This window comes from Vanessa atalanta, chromosome 3, assembly GCF_905147765.1.
Source record: "Vanessa atalanta chromosome 3, ilVanAtal1.2, whole genome shotgun sequence".
Classification (NCBI taxonomy): Eukaryota; Metazoa; Arthropoda; class Insecta; order Lepidoptera; family Nymphalidae; genus Vanessa; species Vanessa atalanta.
In genome coordinates, this window is record NC_061873.1 from 13,019,964 (window position 1) to 13,041,976 (window position 22,013).

Sequence of the window (22,013 nt, forward strand, 5' to 3'; positions counted from 1 at the left end):
ACTCGCGATGCGCGCCGTTTCTAATATTCGCTTCTAGTATTTGTAATATTCGCATCATTTTTTGGAATTTTTATATAAATTTACATTGAATTACCACAGACCAAGAATACCTGGGGTTGTTTAACTATGTTATTTAAATGCTTATATTTTCAGACTCGTATTATACCCTACTCGCTCGCACAGTTGAATTAGAATCAACAATATGAGCCGTTTATATCGTTAAACATATACTTCTACTTGAAGCGCAATACTTTACGGGCTGCCTATCGATGTTAAAAGTAGTAGGATCGATCCTGACGCCTTGGGCTATTGTCGTACCCACTCCTAACACAAGTGATAAGCTTAAAAAGAGGGGTAAATGGAATATTAGTGATGCCTTAAATAATTTAGAGCATAACTATGATTCTTTAAAAAAAAAATATATAAAAAAATGAATGACCATCAAACCTCCCAGTCGACATAATTTTTTCCGGCGTCTCTCACAATCATCGTCATATTTCAGCCAATTAACACAAAACCGCAATGCATTATACACTTAAACCTCCCTTGTGAAACATTCGATCCGTCGGTGAAAACCAGGGACGTTATAGATATGTTTTAAAAAATATCTGAATACGTATACGTATATATAATATTTGATATATGATACGATTTTTTTTTCAGATTATGCGATTGTTTCAGTTACGAATATCAGATAATTTAGAAATTGTAAAAAGGAAAATTGACTTTATTTAGTTTAAAAAAAGCATTTACAACAACTATCTTTACTATTTAAGTATACAAAAAACAAAAAAATATATGATAAAGAAAAGAAACAAAAGAATAAAGGATTTTGCTTACAACAAGAAATGATTACTTTATAACATTCTGCCTTATATTACTTGATATACTTAACTCTACCACTGTGTAGACCTGTGAGACAGTGTGTAGTACCAAATAGTTAAATTAGTCATAAGCCGCCCCAGTGCGATAAACGCATTAACGTACATGTTTACATAATTATTAATTAACATATACCTATATCTAAATACAACTACTTACTTGTTATAATTACAACACTAGTCTGTACTTTTCCAATTGAATAAATTGATCGTATTTATCAAGCCCTTATATGGATTCGCGAGAGGTCAGGGATAGGTCAGTGGATCGGTCAATTCATCTGAATGAAGGTAACTTGAGCCACCCTTCGATCCAAATTGATGTCGGAATCCTTTTAGAGACCCTTTAGTTATTTATGGATCAGTCGATCACTGTAAGCGTCTAGATGTATTAGTCTTTTAAAAAAGTATTAACGATTTATCGAACTTATTTCGTGTAAATTTTCATTGTTAATGTATGTCGGCGGAAAATCACGTGTTTAAGAAAAACACGTGCCCGGAAATTATTGTTTTAATTATTTTTAATAATTGAGAACTGTTTGATTATTATTAAATTAATAATATTTATTGAATGTTGAGATGTGAAATTGGTTTGAAATATTTCAATGGGCACGTGTTTTTCTTAAATACGTGTTTTTCGCCGACATATATTATATAGCGAAGTTGCGATTTGAGATAATAAATGCTTATAAAGTTTTGGTCATTTTCAATGGAGACTAACCAAATACGCTGAATACATAATAGATTCACTAGTGGACCATCTCGGTCCATATGTCAATATATGTCAAAATATTATATCATAGAGCGCACACTAATAAAATATTGCTATCAAAAAGTTTTCTTTATATTTATATTCAGGCTTATAAAGACATGAATTGCGCTAACTTCGCCGTATTGGATTATAGTTATTCTTTAGTTGTTTCTTTAGTTTGTTTCTTTAGTTATCGCGACTTGCGCCACAATCGCGGTTTGCCAGTGTTACAAGCATTATATAGAATTATGGAACAAACAAGATTTATTTCTAAGGCATACATAATAAGCTTTTCGATACGATATTTTCTGACGTCACGAATGATCAAATAAACCTATTATCCAATTACTAGCAATGCTAAAGTAACGCTTCAGCTGTGAGCATTTTATAATAATAGCTGACTTCGTATTGGAAAATTTATACAAAATTAACTTCTCATTTCCATTTAAATTTGGAATTACCAAAGACCCTGTCTTAGTGGTCTACCTCGCGAAAGAACTAATAATGCTAAATCAATACAATCGGACTTTAGTTTCGGAGAACTCGTGAACACTTTTCGCTTATATATAGATAGATTTGCATAAACAGTCCATTTGCTATCGTAATATATATAATCTTACCGCCTAATACATCAATGCCTTGTAACGTAATGTATTAAAAAAAGAACACAGCACCTATAACAGGCCTAAGTTTACTTTTTGGTGCGAAATTTGTGGTTTTCAAAAAAATTTGTCGTTTTAGTGGCTTTTTGTAATTAAATAATATAATTTATTATAAAGTCAGATAGTTATTTTTCTGTTATTATTAAAAATTCATTTTCACTGTTGGTCTATAAGAAAACATTATTTTGTATGAAGACCTTTTTGAAATGTTAATTGTATTATAATATTCCATAAAATTATTAATAAATCCGTTTATAAACAAGGATAAATGTACAACTTGAATAACTAGATGAAAAGCCGGTTTCACTCGGGTAAAATAAGTAAAACTAAACAAATGTGTATTTATGCACGAAATTATTATTTGGAACTTACTGAACGCACCCGTAAACGTCAAACATGGCCGCCCGTTTGACGTTTACTTTTCTTATATCATTGAATTTTATGGGTTTAATAATATCGAAAATCGCGATTATACGAATATGTTGCCAACTAAAAAATCTTTATTTTTTAACGATCTATAATCATATTGTGGATAGGTTTCGATCGGGTCTTTAGTAGACCTGCACGAAATTATTAATATTGATGCTTAGTGGTAACAAAGCCAACAAGTATTATACAGTAGCTCTATCCCACGGAGACTCGTCACATCATTTATTCTACCGATGAACATCAATACTTTGCAGATGTCCGGTTTGAAGGTGATTGTGTAGTAACGAACATAAGGAGAAGACATATTAGATTCAATAATAGGCGATGCTTTGATATAAAAATGGCCATATACTTTCTGCAATACCAATTGACTCATTCGCAACTATATGTTAGAAAAAAAAATTAAAAAAATTACGTCCTATAAATTTTCTTAAGCTTACAAATCTCCTCTTTATTTATGCTAGAAATAGGACGAAAATAGCGTAAGGGGTTACGTTAAATACCTCATTCATACACTCGAAATCCTTGCTGAAGCCTACTTGAATAAGACGTAATCTTAGATACGAATGTATCTATAACTTGAATTGTTCCGTAGCAGATTTCTTCCTTCTTTACATACTTAAAACTAGTGATCAGCCCAGCAAATACAATTTATACCCTTTAGCACTCGATAAAGATATTGAGAATTGAATCGTTAGTTCCGGATATTACGATTATGCTAACAAACAAATTGTATTGCTTAATAATATTATATTAGTTAGATGAATCCTCAAACATACAGAGTAAGTTAGAATTATAAAAATACCTAATTGAAGAACAAATAATTGTACTTTTAACTTATACAGCATGTTCTCTTTATCCTATAAATATAAGCATACTTAACGAACGATCTCACTTTTCGCATTTACAATAGTTAGGTTAATTTAGTGGATGTAAGTCGAGTGACTAAACTCACCCGACGGTGTGAGTGGCGTAGCTCGTGGCGTTGTAAGCTGCGCGTTGTGGTTGTCGTCTCGGGGAGGGCTAGCAACCGCACCCTCTGTGTTGTTGTTGACGGGGGGACCAGGTCCTTCGCCAGACCCTGCTTCATTCTGTAACTGAAATGCAACCTGTTAATTAATCTACTCAATGTATTGTAAACTACAGAAACAATACCTGCTTTATATTTTTTTAAAGTCTAGAGCAATTGTAGAAATATGGGCGTATTAAATGTTCCATAATATTAGATAAAATAAACTGAAGATGGCGCACTACATTAACCAAAACTATTTATTAAGAGTGCTTTTCAATATCCAGTAACCGTACTGAATTAAAATCATTTAAAATACTAACATCTTATAATTAACATGGTAGGTAGGCAAGCCTTTCTGGTACCAACCACTCTATTCTACAAAACAGCAATGATTAGTATTCTTGTGTTCCGGCTTAAAGTCTGAGTTAACCTTGCCTACCTATTCACCTGTTAACTACAGGCACAAGAGACATAACATCCAAATTCCTAGTTGGATTTGTAAGAAATGGTTAACATTTCATAGGCCAGTCCGCTTACTTATGTAAATAAATCAAATAAAATATTTCGAATTCCGTATTTTCAAGTTTACGTATAAATAATTAAAATACAATACAAAATGTAATGTTACGTAAGAAACTTTAATCGCTACAAGCGAACATAACATAATTGTAATAAATATTTTCAAAGTTATTAATAAACTTCTAAATGGTTAAAAAATTCCTTTGTAAATTTCCTGGGGTTACACATAACCGATTCTGAAGAAGTCGTAAAAAAAACACGTTTGAGAAAATTTATTGTTACTCTTGCAGAAGTTACAAAATTTTCGGTTTCAAGAAACCTTACAAAATTCTTTACCACACTTTTAACACTTACGAAATTATATAGAATTTCAATATAAATGTCATTTTTGTTTTCCGAGAGAGGCAGAAATTATTTTTAAATTTACACACCAACATATTTATATGATGTTATTTAATTAATTAAGCGTCCCCAGGTGATAAATAGCAGAATATCATCATAATCGTTATTGATTTTGAAGTTATGAGATCCAGGAGTTCCCCCGGCTCTATCTCTTCAAATCCGCCGAAAGTCAGTGAACTCAATCTTATTGAGTAAGTTGCAGCTATGATAAAATCCCCCGTAGATCCAAAATCGAAATCAAAATAAAACAAAGGTTCGGAAAGAACCTTTATCATAAAATTTATAAAAGGACGGGGAAATAAGATATCTGATGGTAAATAGTTACTATCGCCCCTGGATATGGCGCTGCAAGAATTAAATCACCAATTCGCCACCAGTCATGGGAACTTAGACGTAGTGTCCCGTGTCCAGTAGTAACACTAGCTCACTCATCTTTCGAACATACAAAGTATTACTGTTTGTCGGTAGGATAAATGATTAGTGGGTGTTACCTACCTAGCAGACCTGCTCAAAACCCTACCACCAACTTAACTTGTCATAAGACCCCGATTGAGAAGCAAATGTGCTTGATTTTATATCAAATATTATTTTTACTGCAATGATTGTCATATAAATCAAGTTCGCAACCAATAAAAGTTGAACATTATTTTAATTTCCCAAAGGATATAACAAAATCATTCATTCGTTTTCAATATCGAGAGTAAATACGAACCTCCTCAATACACATCGCTTATTTTTGTTATAAATCCTTAACGGACGGGAATTTAACGAACATATATCATGTCGAAGACAAATTCAATACAGACTAAAAACGTAATATTTACTATATATAAACTTCTAGGTACAAAATAAGGGACAATGTAAAACTTTTAGACAGAATAACAAACTTAAAAAGGAAAATTCTAGTATTTTTCCGGCTAGAATACTTAAAATTATAGGCCATTCTTTACTATAATATTCATGTATTATATCTACGTATGAACCTCTTGAATCACTGTTTATTGATGAAAACCTAATGAATCCGCTGGGTAGTTTTAAAAATGTAAACGTACAAATGGCGGGAAGCGACGTTGTCTTATACTACGTAATTTGTGCGTATAATTTAGCAAACAATAATGTTATTTTTATTTAAATACATAAGATAAGTAACATTACAAATTTTGTAATGTTACTTACAAAATAATATTAATAAATTTAATAAGTTTTTAAAGATTAATTTTTCAGTAACTTGTTTCCGCCAGTGGCTACATGTTATCTGACATAATGTATGAAAAATTTCGTGAAGATCGGTTTAATAATAAAATATTGTAAGATTGAATTTATTTAATTATAATATTGGTTAGAATATTAATCATGGTTTTTTTTTTAAAGAATGGCACCTTAGTAACGTCCATTTGACATATGTACCAAATACAGATAATCACAACACTTATAACGTAACTTACTGTCTGCTCGAAAAATACTTTTTATAAGAGCTACTAAATAATTATTTTATTATAAAAACTGAATTAAAATGGACCTTTATCAACAAAATAACAAAACGAATAAATATATTCCAAAATATAACAATAGCAAACCATATTGCCATCAAAAACGTTCCTGCTCTCCCTGTTTAATTAGTCGTGATGATGGCAAGAGACTTCATGGACTGACATAAGTTTCCTGGGAACAACGACGGGCCCTAGTGTGGATCGCTACTAGGGTTGATACATATTAGAGAAACAATGTTCGGATCCGGAGCCGCTGCACAAAAAGCTAAAGAGAACAAACGATCCAAATATTCGTACCTAATTTCAAATGTTATGTTTTTGCCATTTGCAGACGAAACGATTGGACCTTAGAGTAGTAATACAAAGACTTTCATTAAACAGGAGGCCTCGTTAATTTTTGCTTGGAGGATCGCAATTGTGTTTTAACGGGGAATGCTGCAAGCATTCTTGCCACTATTCCACGCGATCATGGTTTACACAGTAACTATTTTGATTTTTTTGTATATACTTAAGGCCTTAATTTTAATAATTCTTATTATTAATTTATTGGACATTACTTGTCACCAGTGGCTTCGCACGCGTTTTCGCGTTTGGTTGTCTTAAGTAATAAAAAAGTAACCTATGCCCTTCCTTGAACTTCAAGTTTACTTCATCCTAAATATCATTAAATTGCGTTCAGTGGTTTGGCCATGAACAGGCAACAGATAGACAGTTTAAATAAATAACTATAGACAAAGAATTAATGCTATTTGCATTAAGGCCATTAATTCATTTATTACCAAATAATTAGAGCTTAAAATAGAAGTGCAGGAAATACATGTACATGAAAAATATATAATTTTACTGACTGCGTTTGAAAGAAAATACGTGTGTGATAACAGTCTTCGCTCCAAATAGATATAGAAATAATATCTATCCAAGCTATTTAACAAAATATCGATAGTAGAAAATCAATTTTATGTCATCAGTGTTATAATTAATATAGATTTCCCAATGGATGGACAATAATTCCATGAAAGATTTAGGCCGAGACGGGCATTTGAAGCTAATTCACTTTTTTTTTAAAACTATTTGTTTGTCCATCAATTCAAAGCTAGATTGCATGTAACACGCGATTTTCTTCAGATCATTATTAAACGTAGGTATAATTTTACGGCGTCAGAACTGTATGAAAAACTTCCTAAGATATGATGGATACAATTATAATTTAAAAGCACACAATTAATAACAAATCATTAAAGAGTGATTGTCTTAAATATAAAAAAAAAATTTTAGATGTTAATGTAATTTTTTTCTAAGGAAAGACTAAGAGCGAAAAAAATGGACTGGATAGACTGTGTAAGAGAGTGTTTATGGAGAAAAAAAACATCAAAGAAGAAAGAGAAATCAATTTCAGTTTCCTCGACAGAAAAAGGAATAATAATCGGTTTCTACCAACGAGTCCAGTGCATATTTCAATAAGTTTTTTTTTTCAATTTTTAAGCAAAGGCAATTTTGTAAACAGACCATTATTAATATTTATGACATTACTGGTTATTTATTATTAGGAGGTTTTGGAAACTGGTGATCTGGACCGCTTACGCGTTAAATATATGGTAATACACCGAACACATGAATGAATACCGCTTTGAAGAGTAAGTGCGCAATTAAAAGGCCAAGAAACTACGCTTCGCCGGTTTCTTTAACGGTTTATACTTCTAAGATCTATAACCATTTACCCATCCGCAATCCTTTTTCAAATAAAAAAGGTCATTATATGTATATCTGAACTTCCTTTTTTATCCCATAGCTACATTTGAAAATACGAGCCATTATTGTAACACGAAAATGATTTCAATAATCATTTCTGGAACACGAAAAACGAATAATGGCTTCCCGCGCCGTAAACTTTACGATGAAGCTAATAATAGATTTCCGTTAAAGAAACGCCAAATGAAATGCTGTTGAATTACAGGAAGTATTATTAAAATGTAATTTTTTTATGCTTCGTCAAAATTATTCTTCAACAAACTATCTTTTTTAATGGCTAAAGTAAGCTGTTTTTTTAAAAGCAATTGCTTTACAAATAGGAATAAGTACAGTTTCTGGGCTTCCGTCAATGGTTCTTGTAATGTGGTTACAAAATTCTATCGTACTTATCTGAATATTACTGGTTTTAATTGAGAGATTTGAAATTTAATTTAAAGAACGATATTGTTATGAAAAGCACTGTTTCATTTTAGCTCTTTGAATTTTATTTTGGATTAATTAAAAAAAAAATGGGTCACCAGATTGAGCGAGCGATCACCACTACCCGTACATGAACACTGCATGAAATATTAACCAATGCACGTCGTCAATGCGACATTATCTTTTCGATCTAAGATATTATGCCTGACTCACTCATCTTTCAAACCGGAACACAACAATAATGCGAAGAGTTAGTCAAGATGGAACGGCAACTGGCATCACAATCCGACGCGACACGACAGAGTTCAGGAGCAGAATTAAACGGCTTTACGCGCTCTCCGAGGCACGTGAGTGTATACACCATCTTCCAAACTCTGAGCTGTTACTAAGATTTTTCTATAGAAAAAAAACCGATAACTTTTTTCAGTCTGGCCTGAGGTTTGAACTCAGGACCTTGGGATCTGCGGTCCTAAATCTGACCATTAAATATTAATTGATCAAAATTACAAAAACATACATTAAAAGAAACCGGGCAAGGGTAAAAATCGCGGACTCGAGAACTCACTCACTAAATGTTCCACACAATATTGAAAGATTCAATATTGTGTGAAATATTTAGTGCAAGATTTAATAATTAATTTACGGTTTTCGGTGCTTCTTATATGACTCTAAGTCAAAAGAATCAAACCCTTTAGGTTTTGATTCCTTTTGCGAATGTATGGGAATTGCGACATAAACAGTCCATATCTTTTGATTGCGTAAACGTTTGATTTTTTTTTAAAGCTCCAAGTGACCACAGGCTGCAGTACTTGGTATTAATTTCAAAGGTTCTCGATGTACAGATAGACAAATAGATAGACAGGCGGACGGACAGGCGGAAAACGAAGTGGTGAATTTTGGAAAAGAGTAACTATTGAGTATCTTGCCGGTTCTTCTCAGTAGAATCCATATTCCAAACCGTAACTTACTTAATATAGTCTTCAAGAATATAATAAGGTAAGATTCAAAAGCCTATTTCAATAAAGTACATTTTGATTTTGTTTTTTTTTCTAAGTGAAGTGAGGAAGTGTCTACGTGTTATTTTTTTCCTTTAGAGGTTCGGAACTCTAAAAATAAATAGCTAGGAAGGCTATCATCGATGTTGGTAATTAGACGAGGTATCATGTCGATCATCTCTGTAAATGCAAAAATGTCCTTTCCAGAAACGATCAAGCCCTTAATTAATCTCTTCTATTTTAAGACTCTCCTGGCCATAATCTTAATACTATATTCATATTCTAAAAAAAAATACGCTTAAATGGCGACTACGAAAAAAATCACGTTCTAAAAGTACTTAATATGAAAATATTCGTTTCAGAAATTCTTCACGTCTGAATAGGTGATGAGTACCAAAGTACTCATCAGATATTCTACCGCCAAACAGCAATAATCAGTATCATTGTGTTCCGGTTTGTACCCTGTTTTGAACTCACGATCTAACAACTAAAAGTTTCATGTACTGGGCTCAGAAAATATATTTAAAATCGTTTTATTATTCCTTTTCCTCAATAATTTAAAGATAAGTACATTCAAAGAACTCGTGAAATTGATGACATTAAAACAAAGTTTTAATATCAGTTAGGAATTTAATCACAACAAATTAAAGTTTATTATGTACCTACAAACATTTGAGTTGTGAGAGTATGGCCGCCTGCCGCAACTTGGGTCTTTCAGAATTGATAAAGTTTAAAATTAATTAAAACCGCTTTGTCTCATCACTAGCAAGAGCTTTTTTAAATGTGTTGGCATATAACTTTTATGTTGTATAACTTTTATTTTTTGACTCATTAAGTAGCATCATCATTAATCATTAATTATGATACTTAGGTTACGGAATTCGTGTTACTGAACTTGTCAAAATACTGATACAATTCAATTTTCTATTGAACATCAACCTATCGCAGTAATTGATTTTAGTAATGCTTTCAGTAACCGTGATCACGTTTTACATTTAGAAATATTACTCTGCTTAATAAAGGACTTAATGCAGTAAATTGATTTCAATCTTATCTATATAATTAACAACGCATACGTGTTGATGGTCTCGACTTATTGTTTCTTTAATGGGTTCCACAAGGTGGTGTCTTGTCGCCTCTGTTATTTTTTATTTTTATAAATTTTATTCCTTAGCTTCTTTCCGGTTATTATTATAACGACGTTGAAATTGAAAGAAGAATAGATAAGAAAAAGAAATGTTGGTATCATCAAATTATATTCCGATCTTGATGAAAACGCATAATTATTAAATTATAAACTAATAATAATAATAATAAAAAACTTTATTGAAAAAACACAATGCTTACATAATAGATTAACATATGACCTTCTTAAACTTAACTTAAACTATTACAATGTTTTCCATTGGTTGAGGTGCATTATGGTTTTAGCAATTTTAAAATTTTGATTATCTTTGGACCCCACACTAGGAGACCTGTATCGTGGGGCCCGAAACTGTTAATAATCCCAAACAGCATCTATTACTAGCTCCCACCGATCAAAAATTTGATGCTGATATTCCTGTAATCTTCCTTATTGAATCCACAACACATCCATTCCATACAAAAATAAAATCCCGTTTATCTGAAGATCTGTTAAGCAAAGTGGAATGCATGCAAAACCTTTGTATTCGCTTCATATTTGGACTACGTAAATGCGATCACGTATCGAGTGTTTTGAAAGCTGCATTTTCGTTCCTTCATACTTTACTAGTCTCAAATTACACCTTATTTTGAAAACTGACTATACTGATACTCTTTTAAATTTGCACCCTCAGTGTTATATTAAATTTTACTACCTTATACCCAATTTTATAGTAATTCTTCTGGAAAAGCCGTCAAACTATGGAATTTCCTGCCTGACATATTCAACTTCACGTTTTATCAAGTCAACTATAATTATAAACGTACATCTGCATTCCGAAGCGGTGGTAGCTTCACTTAATATAGTTTGTTAAAAGACGATTCAAAAGTGATTGCAAAAGCCTACTTGAATAAAGTATATTTTTGTTTTGGTATATTTACAAGTCGTTTTCGTATTTATTATTTATCAATTTAATTAAATAGTCCATTTATTATGTAAACATATAAGCTTATATGTTTTATTAGCTGTATGAGCGCTCTAATATTATTTTCTCACATAGCAAAAAAAATTTAGAAAGAATAAATAAATTTGGTATTTTTGAAGACTATTGACTGAAAAAGCTCGGCTGTTATTGTCTGAACCTACCTTTTATATCTTTGACTAATACAGTGCTAAAACTTTTTCCGAGCGTAGAATATATTTGGCTTTCACATAAATTATGTTAAATTGGAACATCATTAAGGATAAACTAGGTAGGCGCGTTTTTATAGAGTTTATTTCATTATTTCCATCCCCAATCTCCGTGATCTCAAATCAAATAAAATCGATTTTATTATGTTGATGCAAAGAAGTCTTCAACCGCTCAATGGGTTGAAATTTTCTTGTAAAGAGGAAATTCTTTAAAATTCTCAGATTTATCTGTCGCTTCGTGTTTCAGGAGTAATATGTGTGTGTATACGGCAAAATTTACAGCATCTTTTGATTGTCTAGAGATTTTCTAATTCCTCCATCTTCGAATACTTTCTCCGCTGAATAAGATATAAATAAAACCAACGTTCTTCCTTCAGTTTTAATACTACACTCAGCCCCGAGAAAATCTTTACGTTGAGAGCTTAGAAAAAAACACAGCGGGATTGTGTTTCTTTCACCGATTCGTCGCAGGTCAGAGTGTTTTCTCTTTGAACCGATTGAAGAGTTTAATTTGAATAAATTAATTTGATTTTTGAGTATATAATAGACCTTTTAATTGATGCTCCTAGATATTGGCTTTTTAAATGGTCTTTAAAAGTATTAAGGATTTGCTAAGTTTGTATTAACCTCTCCCATTCCCGGAGTGCAAATTTTACAGGGAATTCACAAACTTAACCTTCAGTAGTGTATCCAATAAATGTGGACAATTTTTAACTCTTACTTTGCGTTTCAATCTAGTATAACGATAATTCAATTAATTTGACTTTTAGTCGGTTCATAAACATCAATCAATTCTCCCTATCTCTTAGGACGCAAAAATTTCTTCTAATATCGACTATCTAGCTACAGTATAAATTAAGATTACGTTTTGCATTATATCCAGTATTAATAAGATGATATGATTAGATACTGTATCGTAACCAAGACGCGAACTGGTATTAGAATTCTAACTTTTTCTCAACTAAAGTCGTCCGATCCTGAAAATTTATATGATACCAGCAGCAGTTATTATGTAGTCAATTCCACACAACTCTTATGTCTAATACGTCAAACATTTACTTTTCTTACGATCTTCGTTTTCCTGATTTCTGAAAGCCTCTTAGTTTGTATGATCTTCTTAGTGATAGAAAGTTTTCTTTCTACAGCTTATTTATTTAGTAACCAATTCATCAGACCATCTAGTCCGAGTACCGGACGTCCAACATTGAATTGTGTATAAATGAAAATATTTTTATAATATTTGCATAAAAACACAAAAAATGCGGTAGCTAACTCTATAAGTTTGACGGAATTGAAACCTTTTTTTCAATAGAAAAGTTCCTCTCAAACGTTACACGTTGCGATAAATAATTTCACTTTAAAATATGCTTAGAAACTTGACAATAATCTCTAGCAAAGTTCTAAAAGACGACCGTATATTTTTTAGGATTCAAATAGCAACGCACTATAAGGGTCTAGATCAAATGAGGCTATATTTATCCAACCCTTTGTTAACGAGAACCCGAGGGTTCATTCAACAGGACTGTTTCAGACATGACGTCACTCTCTACTTTGTGATATCGCTCGCTAGCTTTAAAATTTTCTCTTAAATATATACTAGCTTTGCCACCTACTTCGTAAAATCAGTATTAATTATTATCTCTATCAAATTTTAATAATTCAATAAAGTTGTATTCTAGCTACTACTCTTCAGAAATCGATTAAAAAACTATAGATGACTAGTTTCCGCACTCGGCTTCGCCCATAGGTGAGGAGAGGTAGGGAACACCTACCAGTATTCTGATTTTTTTCTGGACCCCTGACAACTGATACATTATTCACGGGTTGAGTAGTTCGGATGCGTAGTTAAAGGTGTAACAAACAAACATAGTTATTATTGTAACAGAAACATTAAATAAAGCTGAAATAAAGGGAAACGATCAACGAAATTCAAAAAAATAGTACACCAGATATTCCGCGTGGATTGGTCGTAGTTTCATACCGATACGTCCAGTAGTTTTCGGGTCACTGACGAAAAAAAAATATTTATAAATATATAGATAATATAAGTATAGTATTAGTTTCAAAATTTAAATTAAGTGTTTAAGAATAATACTGAGGATTTTTTGTGTCTGAAGTTTCAGATCAATTCAAAAGGTATAACATAAAACTAATCGTAGAATTTGGCATAAGAAGTATGCGACATTGACTTTAAAAATTACAACAATATAAAAAAAGAAAAAGAGCAGCTTCAAAAAATTTAATACCTACCTATACCGAAGTCAATAACACTGGTAGTGTTATATAAAAATGTTCATTAGCTTTACTACCCAAACTACTCTGCTCTACTAGAACTCATTAACGACACTATGACTGGTGCAATAATAGACAGGCTATTTTAAATATACTATTTTACAATTCTTAGCTTTCACGAATATAGTGATGCCATTTTAGATTTTTATATATGCATAAATATATAAAAATAGTTTCGAATTTGACATAGGACACGCATTTAAAAAATAATTAAATTGTATACATTTTTTTTAATGGCATTTGTTGGCGGATGAGTATATTAGCCACCTGATGGTAAGTGGTCACCACCGCCGATAGACAAAGGCGCTGTAAGAAATATTAACCATTCCTTACATCACCTATGCGCCACCAACCTTGGGAACTAAGATGTTATGTCCCTTGTGCCTGTGATTACACTGGCTCACTCACCCTTCTAACAGGAACACAACAATACAGGGTACTGTTATTTGGCGGTAGAAAGTCTGATGACTGGGTGGTACCTACCCAGACGTGCTGGCACAAAGCCCTTCCACCAAGTGGTAGTTAAAAAAAACATATATAGATTTCAATCAAATATAAAATGTGGAGTAACGGTATTTGTTTAATAAACTGTATTTTTCGTTTTAAAAATGTCATTTCGCAAAAGGTTAATTTGTCATAACGCCAACGGCAACGTTTCGGGGTAGTTATTCCGCTGAGAATAGCCGGCGGAGCATATACATAAATGATATAATATTGCTACCGTCATTACTTTCAAATAATTCCTCTTTAAATATTATTTATGTTTCAGTTTAATAAAATAGTTTTATATATATGTATGTATATGCGTATTAAATGTTGGACTACTTTAAAAGTAACTTTACCGTGTAAAATCTATTTCATAAACAGATTAAACGATATTATTAATAATTGCAAAGAAAAATAATGCTTTTCATTTCCCGGCAAATACTAAAAAAAAACCGATCTAGAACTATACATTCAAATTCGATTAAACAAATTTAAAAAAAATACGTATAAGGAAATTCTGTGGTACTTCCAAAATAGTGGGCAATCTCGATTTTACAAAGCTTATAACACGACCTACTTCGCCTCAACAGGACCGTGGCCAGAAGAAAATAAACAAATTTAAATGAAACGAACTGAAGTTGTATTTTTCCATATCAAAAAGTCGAGATATTCCGTTTGGTCCTTTGAGAATGCTACAATCGAGGGAGGACATAGAGAAAAGCTCTATTTTAGCATTGCAGAAATTACACAGTTGTAAAAAAGAGTTGCACTTACTACTGGCTTCTGCGGAGGCGCGCTGTCAACTCCCATTATTAATCACCACTTAGTCACCTATTCACATGATATAATAACTTTTTTTTATGTCACAGCGGTTTTTTAATATATTTTTTTCAATTTTCAGCCGCGGTGCTGCGGCCGTCCGTTTACACCCATGCTTGGGTTACTGAATGCTGAACCGGTATAGTGATGGGACACGTCCTTATTTAATAAACTCTCGTACCCTTATGTTACAACATTTATTATATTAGTTTTCTTGTTGTTACTTATAAATAATATCACACAATTTCACATCTCAATAAATATATACAATGGACCCAAATAGCCTGAAACCGTTTTAAATTATTTTTTGAAAAAATATTATAGGTGGCGTGTTATATCATGTACAAGTAAGGTCATATAGAATCGCATGTTTCTATTTTGTCCCGAACTTTTATATCGTTTCGTACAATTTTAAACTTATACTTCCGAAATATATGGTCAACATATGACAAATCGTTTTATAGTAGTTTCAAAACAGATCAATAACAAATGTAAAAAATAATTATCGATGTTTTGATTCTCATCACTATAACTCTTAACGCTGCGCGCGCCGCCGTCGCACCGCACAGCCTCACACCTTCATCTCACCACAGCAATGCATTTAGAACTTTAATATCTTCGAATTAGAGTACATATTATTTATTTCAAGGACTTGCCCTTCAAATTGACAGTGGAGTCCAAGTAAGAGACGCATCATTGCGTTTCTATTGAAGTTAAATGTCAAGATTGACGTAAAGGTCACGTTTCGCTAATCGCCAAACGAGAACAATATCGTCAAAAATTACTGCGAAAATTCGGGACTAATTCTATATTATAGAACACTTTACTACTAACTACGGGTTCTTCTCGGTAGAATCTACATTCCGAACCGGTGATAGCTTCACTTAATATAGTATGTTAAATGAAGATTCAAAAATGCTTGTAAAAATCTACTTTAATAAAGATTATTTTGATTAAAAAAAAAAATTGTGATCAATTAATTTAATTTTGCGTAATACGTATAACTGTGTCAAATAATATAATGAAAAAATGGTATATCTCTCAGAATGTAAAAAAAAACTATTGTATAAAGAACTCTCGATATATGTATATGATCTTTTATAATATCGTGTAGTTAAATCTTGTGCTATTTAATTATATTACAACAAAATGTATTTAAAAAAAAAAAACACATTTATTTTTATAGATTTAGAAAAACTCAATTATAATTTTGTAACGAGATATTTAAACCAGAATAGAAAATAATTTCAATCTACGGATTTTGAGCCAATTTCGTTGGAACGTAACCGAATTTGAATATAATTTATGATTTTAAATTAACATGGTTATTTTTATTATTAACAGTGTTTAAAACGGGATATTTACCATGTTTTTTTTTAGCTCCACCAAATAAAAATTAAAAACATGGTAGATATCCCGTTTTAAATACTGTTAGTAATAATTTATGATGTTTTTTTTACTCTGTCTATGTTTTAACAAAATAATTATTTTGATCTTAACTTAAAACAACGACTTCATGTTTATATGAATAACTATTGGTCGCCCACGGTTTTGCTCGCGTTTTAGGGGTTGGTCGTCTGATGTTAGGCGTAAAAAAGTACCAAAACCTTAAATACTAAATTTCATCAGTCAGTGGTGTGGCCGAAAAAGTGTCGTTGACAGTTAAACAGACAGACAGAGTTACATCCGCATTTGTAATTTATAATATTAGTATAGATATTGATTCACTGTTACACGTACAAATAATGTAACATATGTACAATGTACTTGCTGGACTTAATTAAGAATAATTACTCCATAAATATATTAAATTAAAGATAAAAATATCCTAGCATTTAAAACTTCGACATTCCAACAGCTTTAAGCCGCTTTACACTTGCGCCAGATATTTCGATGGAGGCGTACATTCCCTCGTACATAAGCAATAATAGATGTTTTATGGATATGCTTATATAATAGTCTGCACGTCAAGCGCTTGTTATGGATGACGTCACAGCGACCTTACATCGTCAAAGATCGGAATCCGAACTACGAAGCTACAACTTATGAGTACTTATTAGTGTTGTATATCTGTTATAAACAGATTATACAGGGGTTGCCTTTTATACTTCGTAAAAAAAAATGAAGCAAGTTTAATTTCGGAATTCAAATGATTACAGTAATAATTGTTACTGTAAAAATAGCTGTTATTGAAAAAATACATTATATTAATTTTTTTTGGGTTATTGGTTATTTTAAGCAATGTTATAGTAACATATACTGTAACTCTATACATCAGTGTTTAGCCGCGGTCTCTCTACATTTTTCAGGATAAAATATTAGTCTGTCGTTAGTGTTACAGCAAACCGTAAAAACTTACTTTATTTTACTTACTTTTATTTTTTATTTTTAAAATTAATAATCATTATCTTTATTTTGTATTTCATTCTTCTGCATCCGTGGTAAGGGTGACCAGGCAACCATGCAGGACATATTATAGTGCAGATGTGTGCTTTCAAATACCATTGCACACTAATCTCATAATCCGATGGGACGGCGATTCGAGGGATTTATATATAAATTAAAATAAACAATAACATAGAAGAGCCGAGATGGCCCAGTGGTTAGAACGCGTGGATCTTAACCGATAATTTCGGGTTTAAACCCAGGCAAGCACCACTGAATTTTCATATGCTTAATTTCTGTTTATAATCCATCTCGTGCTCGGCGGTGAAGGAAAACATCGCAAGGAAACCTGCATGTGTCTTATTTCAACGAAATTTTGCCACATATGTATTATTACACCAATCCGCATTCGAGCTGCGTGTTGGAATATGCTCCAAACCTCTCCTCAATGGGATAAGAAGGCCTTAGCCCAGCAGAGGGAAATTTACAGGCTGTTACTGTAATGTGTAAACAATAACTTAATTATTAGATACGTCATACATTTTGCGCTAAACGTAGTATCTCCGTGAGCACTATCTCTGTGCCAAAAATTAGGACATGATGGCATTTGAGAGCTTTATTCCGTTTACTGTCACTTTACTGGTATTTGGTCTTTCTTACCCCAAAGGAATGGCAATAACTGTTTAACATTAAAAAAACACGTTAATATTTAGCACGATGCTACGTGAAAGAGGGACAAACTAACAGGATAATAAACATACCTACGTCATTCAGTTCGTAAGAAAGAGTATACATACGAGTAAGTATTGCATTTAGCCCGTCTGGGTGGATACCACCCACTCATCAGATATTATATTATTATACTTATTGTTAGTATTGTTGTGTTCTCATTTGGAGGATGAGTGAGTCAGTGGAGGTGCTTTGGAGATATGAGAAACTATTAATATCTCTTACAGTACCAATGTTTATTGGCAGTGGTTACCATTTGCTGATCCAGTCCAAAAAATTAAAAAAAAATTTGAAACCTTGCTCTTTCTTCTCTTTTAAAACTATTTTAGAACCGTTGGAAACTTTTAATTTAATCTTGTTAAATTACGATTCAAGTGCTTGTAAAAACTCTACCTATAAAAGTTTATTTAGATTGATTTGGAAAAGACTCATTTTGCTTTTGTAATATTAGTAACTTCTAACGATTAAGTGAAGATAGATAGATTCAACAAATAAAACTCAAATTGCAATTCGAAAAATTTATTAATCATCGCTCTTCTGAGAAAAGTTCTTAAGTAAAAAAGATTTTCTCTCAAATTTTTCATTTGCCTGGATTCTCGTCAAAATTGACTACCCGATTTAAATGGCGACAGTCCGACCTTGCGCAATTTTCCCGACGCCCCCGCCAATACTTATTTACTTCAGAAAATCACAACTTAAAAAAAAACAATCTCAATACAATTAAAAAAAAAATCTATTTAAGAATTGTAAGCTATACAATTCTTGAAATAGAACTGAGTTAACGTTAAATAAGTAAATTAATTAATTATTATTCTAAAGATTTGATACATTTTCGACCAATGTTCAATTTCCAGACAATGAACAGAGATAACTAATCATAGGTTATGTAATACAGAGCTTACACCAGAAACCTCAGTGCGAAGTTACCTTATTGCGATACACGTTATCACAATCCATTTAATTCCGACTAGATTTTGTTATGTATTACTTTATTTTTTACTTTTACAATAAGATCATATTTAAAAAGGGAATATGTCATAGTTAAGTTAATTTATTAATACCAGGCTATATAATAATAAAGTTCGTTGTCAATTACGTGATTTTGCACTATACGACATGCGTAATCATAATCGTTAATCCTGAGTAATTTATAAAGAATACGTAGCTTAAAAAAAAATCAGGTGCTGTGACATTATATTGGCAATCCAATGTGTGTGTGAAAAAATATATAGATAAATTTGTTATTATATAAATGATATATTTATTATTTATTTTTAAATAAATAAACGTAGCCGAGCTACCAAATCTTGCTGCTCAAATATAGCATAATATAATTGTACTTAACTATATGTCGTCGATATACATAAGTAGCCTAATTGTTTTTTTTTTTTAAATCGAAACAGAAAGGCAAATATAATTGTCGTATTTAATTTTTAATAAATTTTACTTTTTAGTTCAAACTTGTGGGCAACAAATACAAATATACTAAGGACAGATTCCTTGTGTATGTGTGTCAATTAAAATAATGCTACAAGTGCACCCGCACTGGAGGATTAGTGGTGAAATAATCCTTCTCCCTTAAAGAGGATGTCTTGCTCACAAGTGGACATTTACCGGCTATTACTCACTTTACTGATAATTAATGCAACGACCATAACATTTTATTATATCAATAGTAATATTGCAAAAAATACTAAAGGAAACGAAATCCCCAAGTGCCTCTACAAATAATAGTAGCACGTTTCTCGCGTAGCAGATAGCTACGCGCGTAGAAACGTTCTACGAGAATTGCAATGGTTATTTTAATTTTACATGCAGTAAAAGTACTAACAGTTTCTAATGGACTCGCCTTCGTGAAATAGGATGATTTTTTGAGAAATGTACCCATTTCATATCAAAGAACTTTTAGTATTTGTAGTTTGCGAATTATTTTTCGATACATAAAATTATGAATATTAATAATAAAATAGCTGGAATAAAAACGGATATGTAGATTTATTGTGTCTACGATATTATAAGTACTAAAATCTTTGCCGACCAGAAATATTAATTAATTAATTAATTTTTAATTTAACCTTAATTACATTATAGCTCTTTTCAATGCGAGTGTTTTTTTACATTAAATAATTTCCGTTTAACTCCATTCCATATATAACATTGAAAATGCACTCTTTTTTTAATTTAAAATAGGTAAGCAGATCCACTAGCACTTTACTACACATAGCCATTCCGCAAATCGTTAACGGACCTCAAACCTTGGGAACTAAGGTTTTAGCCCGCCTGAGTAGGTATCACACCGCCAAACACATGGTGGTAAGGTTTTGGGCAAGCCAATAATAGTACGTAGTACCATCCACTCATCATATATTTTATCATCAAGCAGAAATACTTATAGTATTGCTGTATTCAGACTTGAAAGGTGAGTGAGCCAAAGTAATTACAGACACAAGTTGACCACTTACCATTAGGTGGCCTATTTGCCCTAACGTCTAACAATTTTATAAAAAAGAACAATAACCCTTGTAGTATAATAGTACTTGTTATTATTTGTTATTATAATAATTATGTTATTATAATTATACTGTCTCACAAACTGTGCGTTAAAACTTGACTACGTGGTACCAGCCCAGGCTTGCTCACAACTGTACCCTATATGAAAACTTCAAGCAATTAAAAGAACTTAAAAGTTATACAAATTGTAACAAAACCTCACTTCACTAAATATAATAAAAATATTTTCGATATTTCAGGCATTGGCATAGAATATTTCACGATAACTATTTACCAAGAACTTAATTTGTAAAAATCAATTGTTTCTGATTGCTTTTTAATTATATCTCGAGGCTCCAACCAGCCCCAAGGATGTCTACCGGTTACGCCAATAGCGTCGGGCATATTGCCAAAAAACTTGACAGTATTTATTCTTTTTACAATTATTTAAAACCACTAGCCAAGTTGTCACCTTAAGTCTTATAATATATTTATGGCTTCTTGAAACGTAGCCCCTAATTTTTTAATTGTTATTAACCTTGGAGGTTGTATATTTCTACACCGTTCCTTTATTTTAGTAAATTAAAAATATAATAAAAAGTTCATAATACTTACGTCATACAGGATCATGTTTTGAACTTGTTCAGTCACTTGTTGCACTTGCTTACGCTATTTTATAATACAATTACATCTACAGTTTCGTCTTATCACACTTTTATTAATTCTTGGTGTATTGTAAGAATCAAACGGAAAAAAAAGTCATAAACTATAGAATACCAAGATTTAAATTTTAAATTAAGTAAAATATTTAAAAAAAAAGCACAATTGAATATTCGTTAATATTTTCAACATGCGTTTATTTTATTATTTTTTTAAAGTATTGTTACCGTTAATTAGTATTTAGATATATCGTTTTGTAAGCGAGTGAATTCTAAGAATGCCCGAGTATTACTGAGGGTGGTCGCGGCGGGTTCGGGCGGGGCTGACTACGAGACGAGTGGGTTTAATTCTGTTAGCTGTTATTATAGATAAACTTTACCCAATAATCATATAGACACTAGCATTCGTATCATAGTAAAGTTAAAAATTACAATGAAGAAGAAAATAACCGTAGAATTAATTTAAGTTTTAAAAAAGTAATTATTTATTTTCGAAAATTAATAATTACATACTTTACATCTGACCATTTAA

At 31.7% G+C, this 22,013-nt stretch overlaps 1 protein-coding gene across 2 annotated transcripts in view; it reads right to left on the reverse strand.

Moving 5' to 3' along the window:
• Positions 1–21,733, reverse strand: part of LOC125077335 (dual specificity tyrosine-phosphorylation-regulated kinase 2-like) — a 57,792-nt gene extending 36,059 nt beyond the window's left edge. Inside the window, exons 1-2 of one of the 2 annotated variants that reach the window (XM_047689256.1) lie at positions 21,438–21,733; positions 3,676–3,817 (exon numbers count right to left, since the gene is read on the reverse strand). In XM_047689256.1, the coding sequence (XP_047545212.1) occupies positions 3,676–3,817; positions 21,438–21,452 (157 nt within the window). In that variant the 5' untranslated portion in view covers positions 21,453–21,733. Of the gene's footprint in view, positions 1–3,675; positions 3,818–15,173; positions 15,210–21,437 lie in introns of those variants that run through there. The other variant, XM_047689255.1, reaches the window with a different exon arrangement.
• Positions 21,734–22,013: the final 280 nt, after the last annotated feature.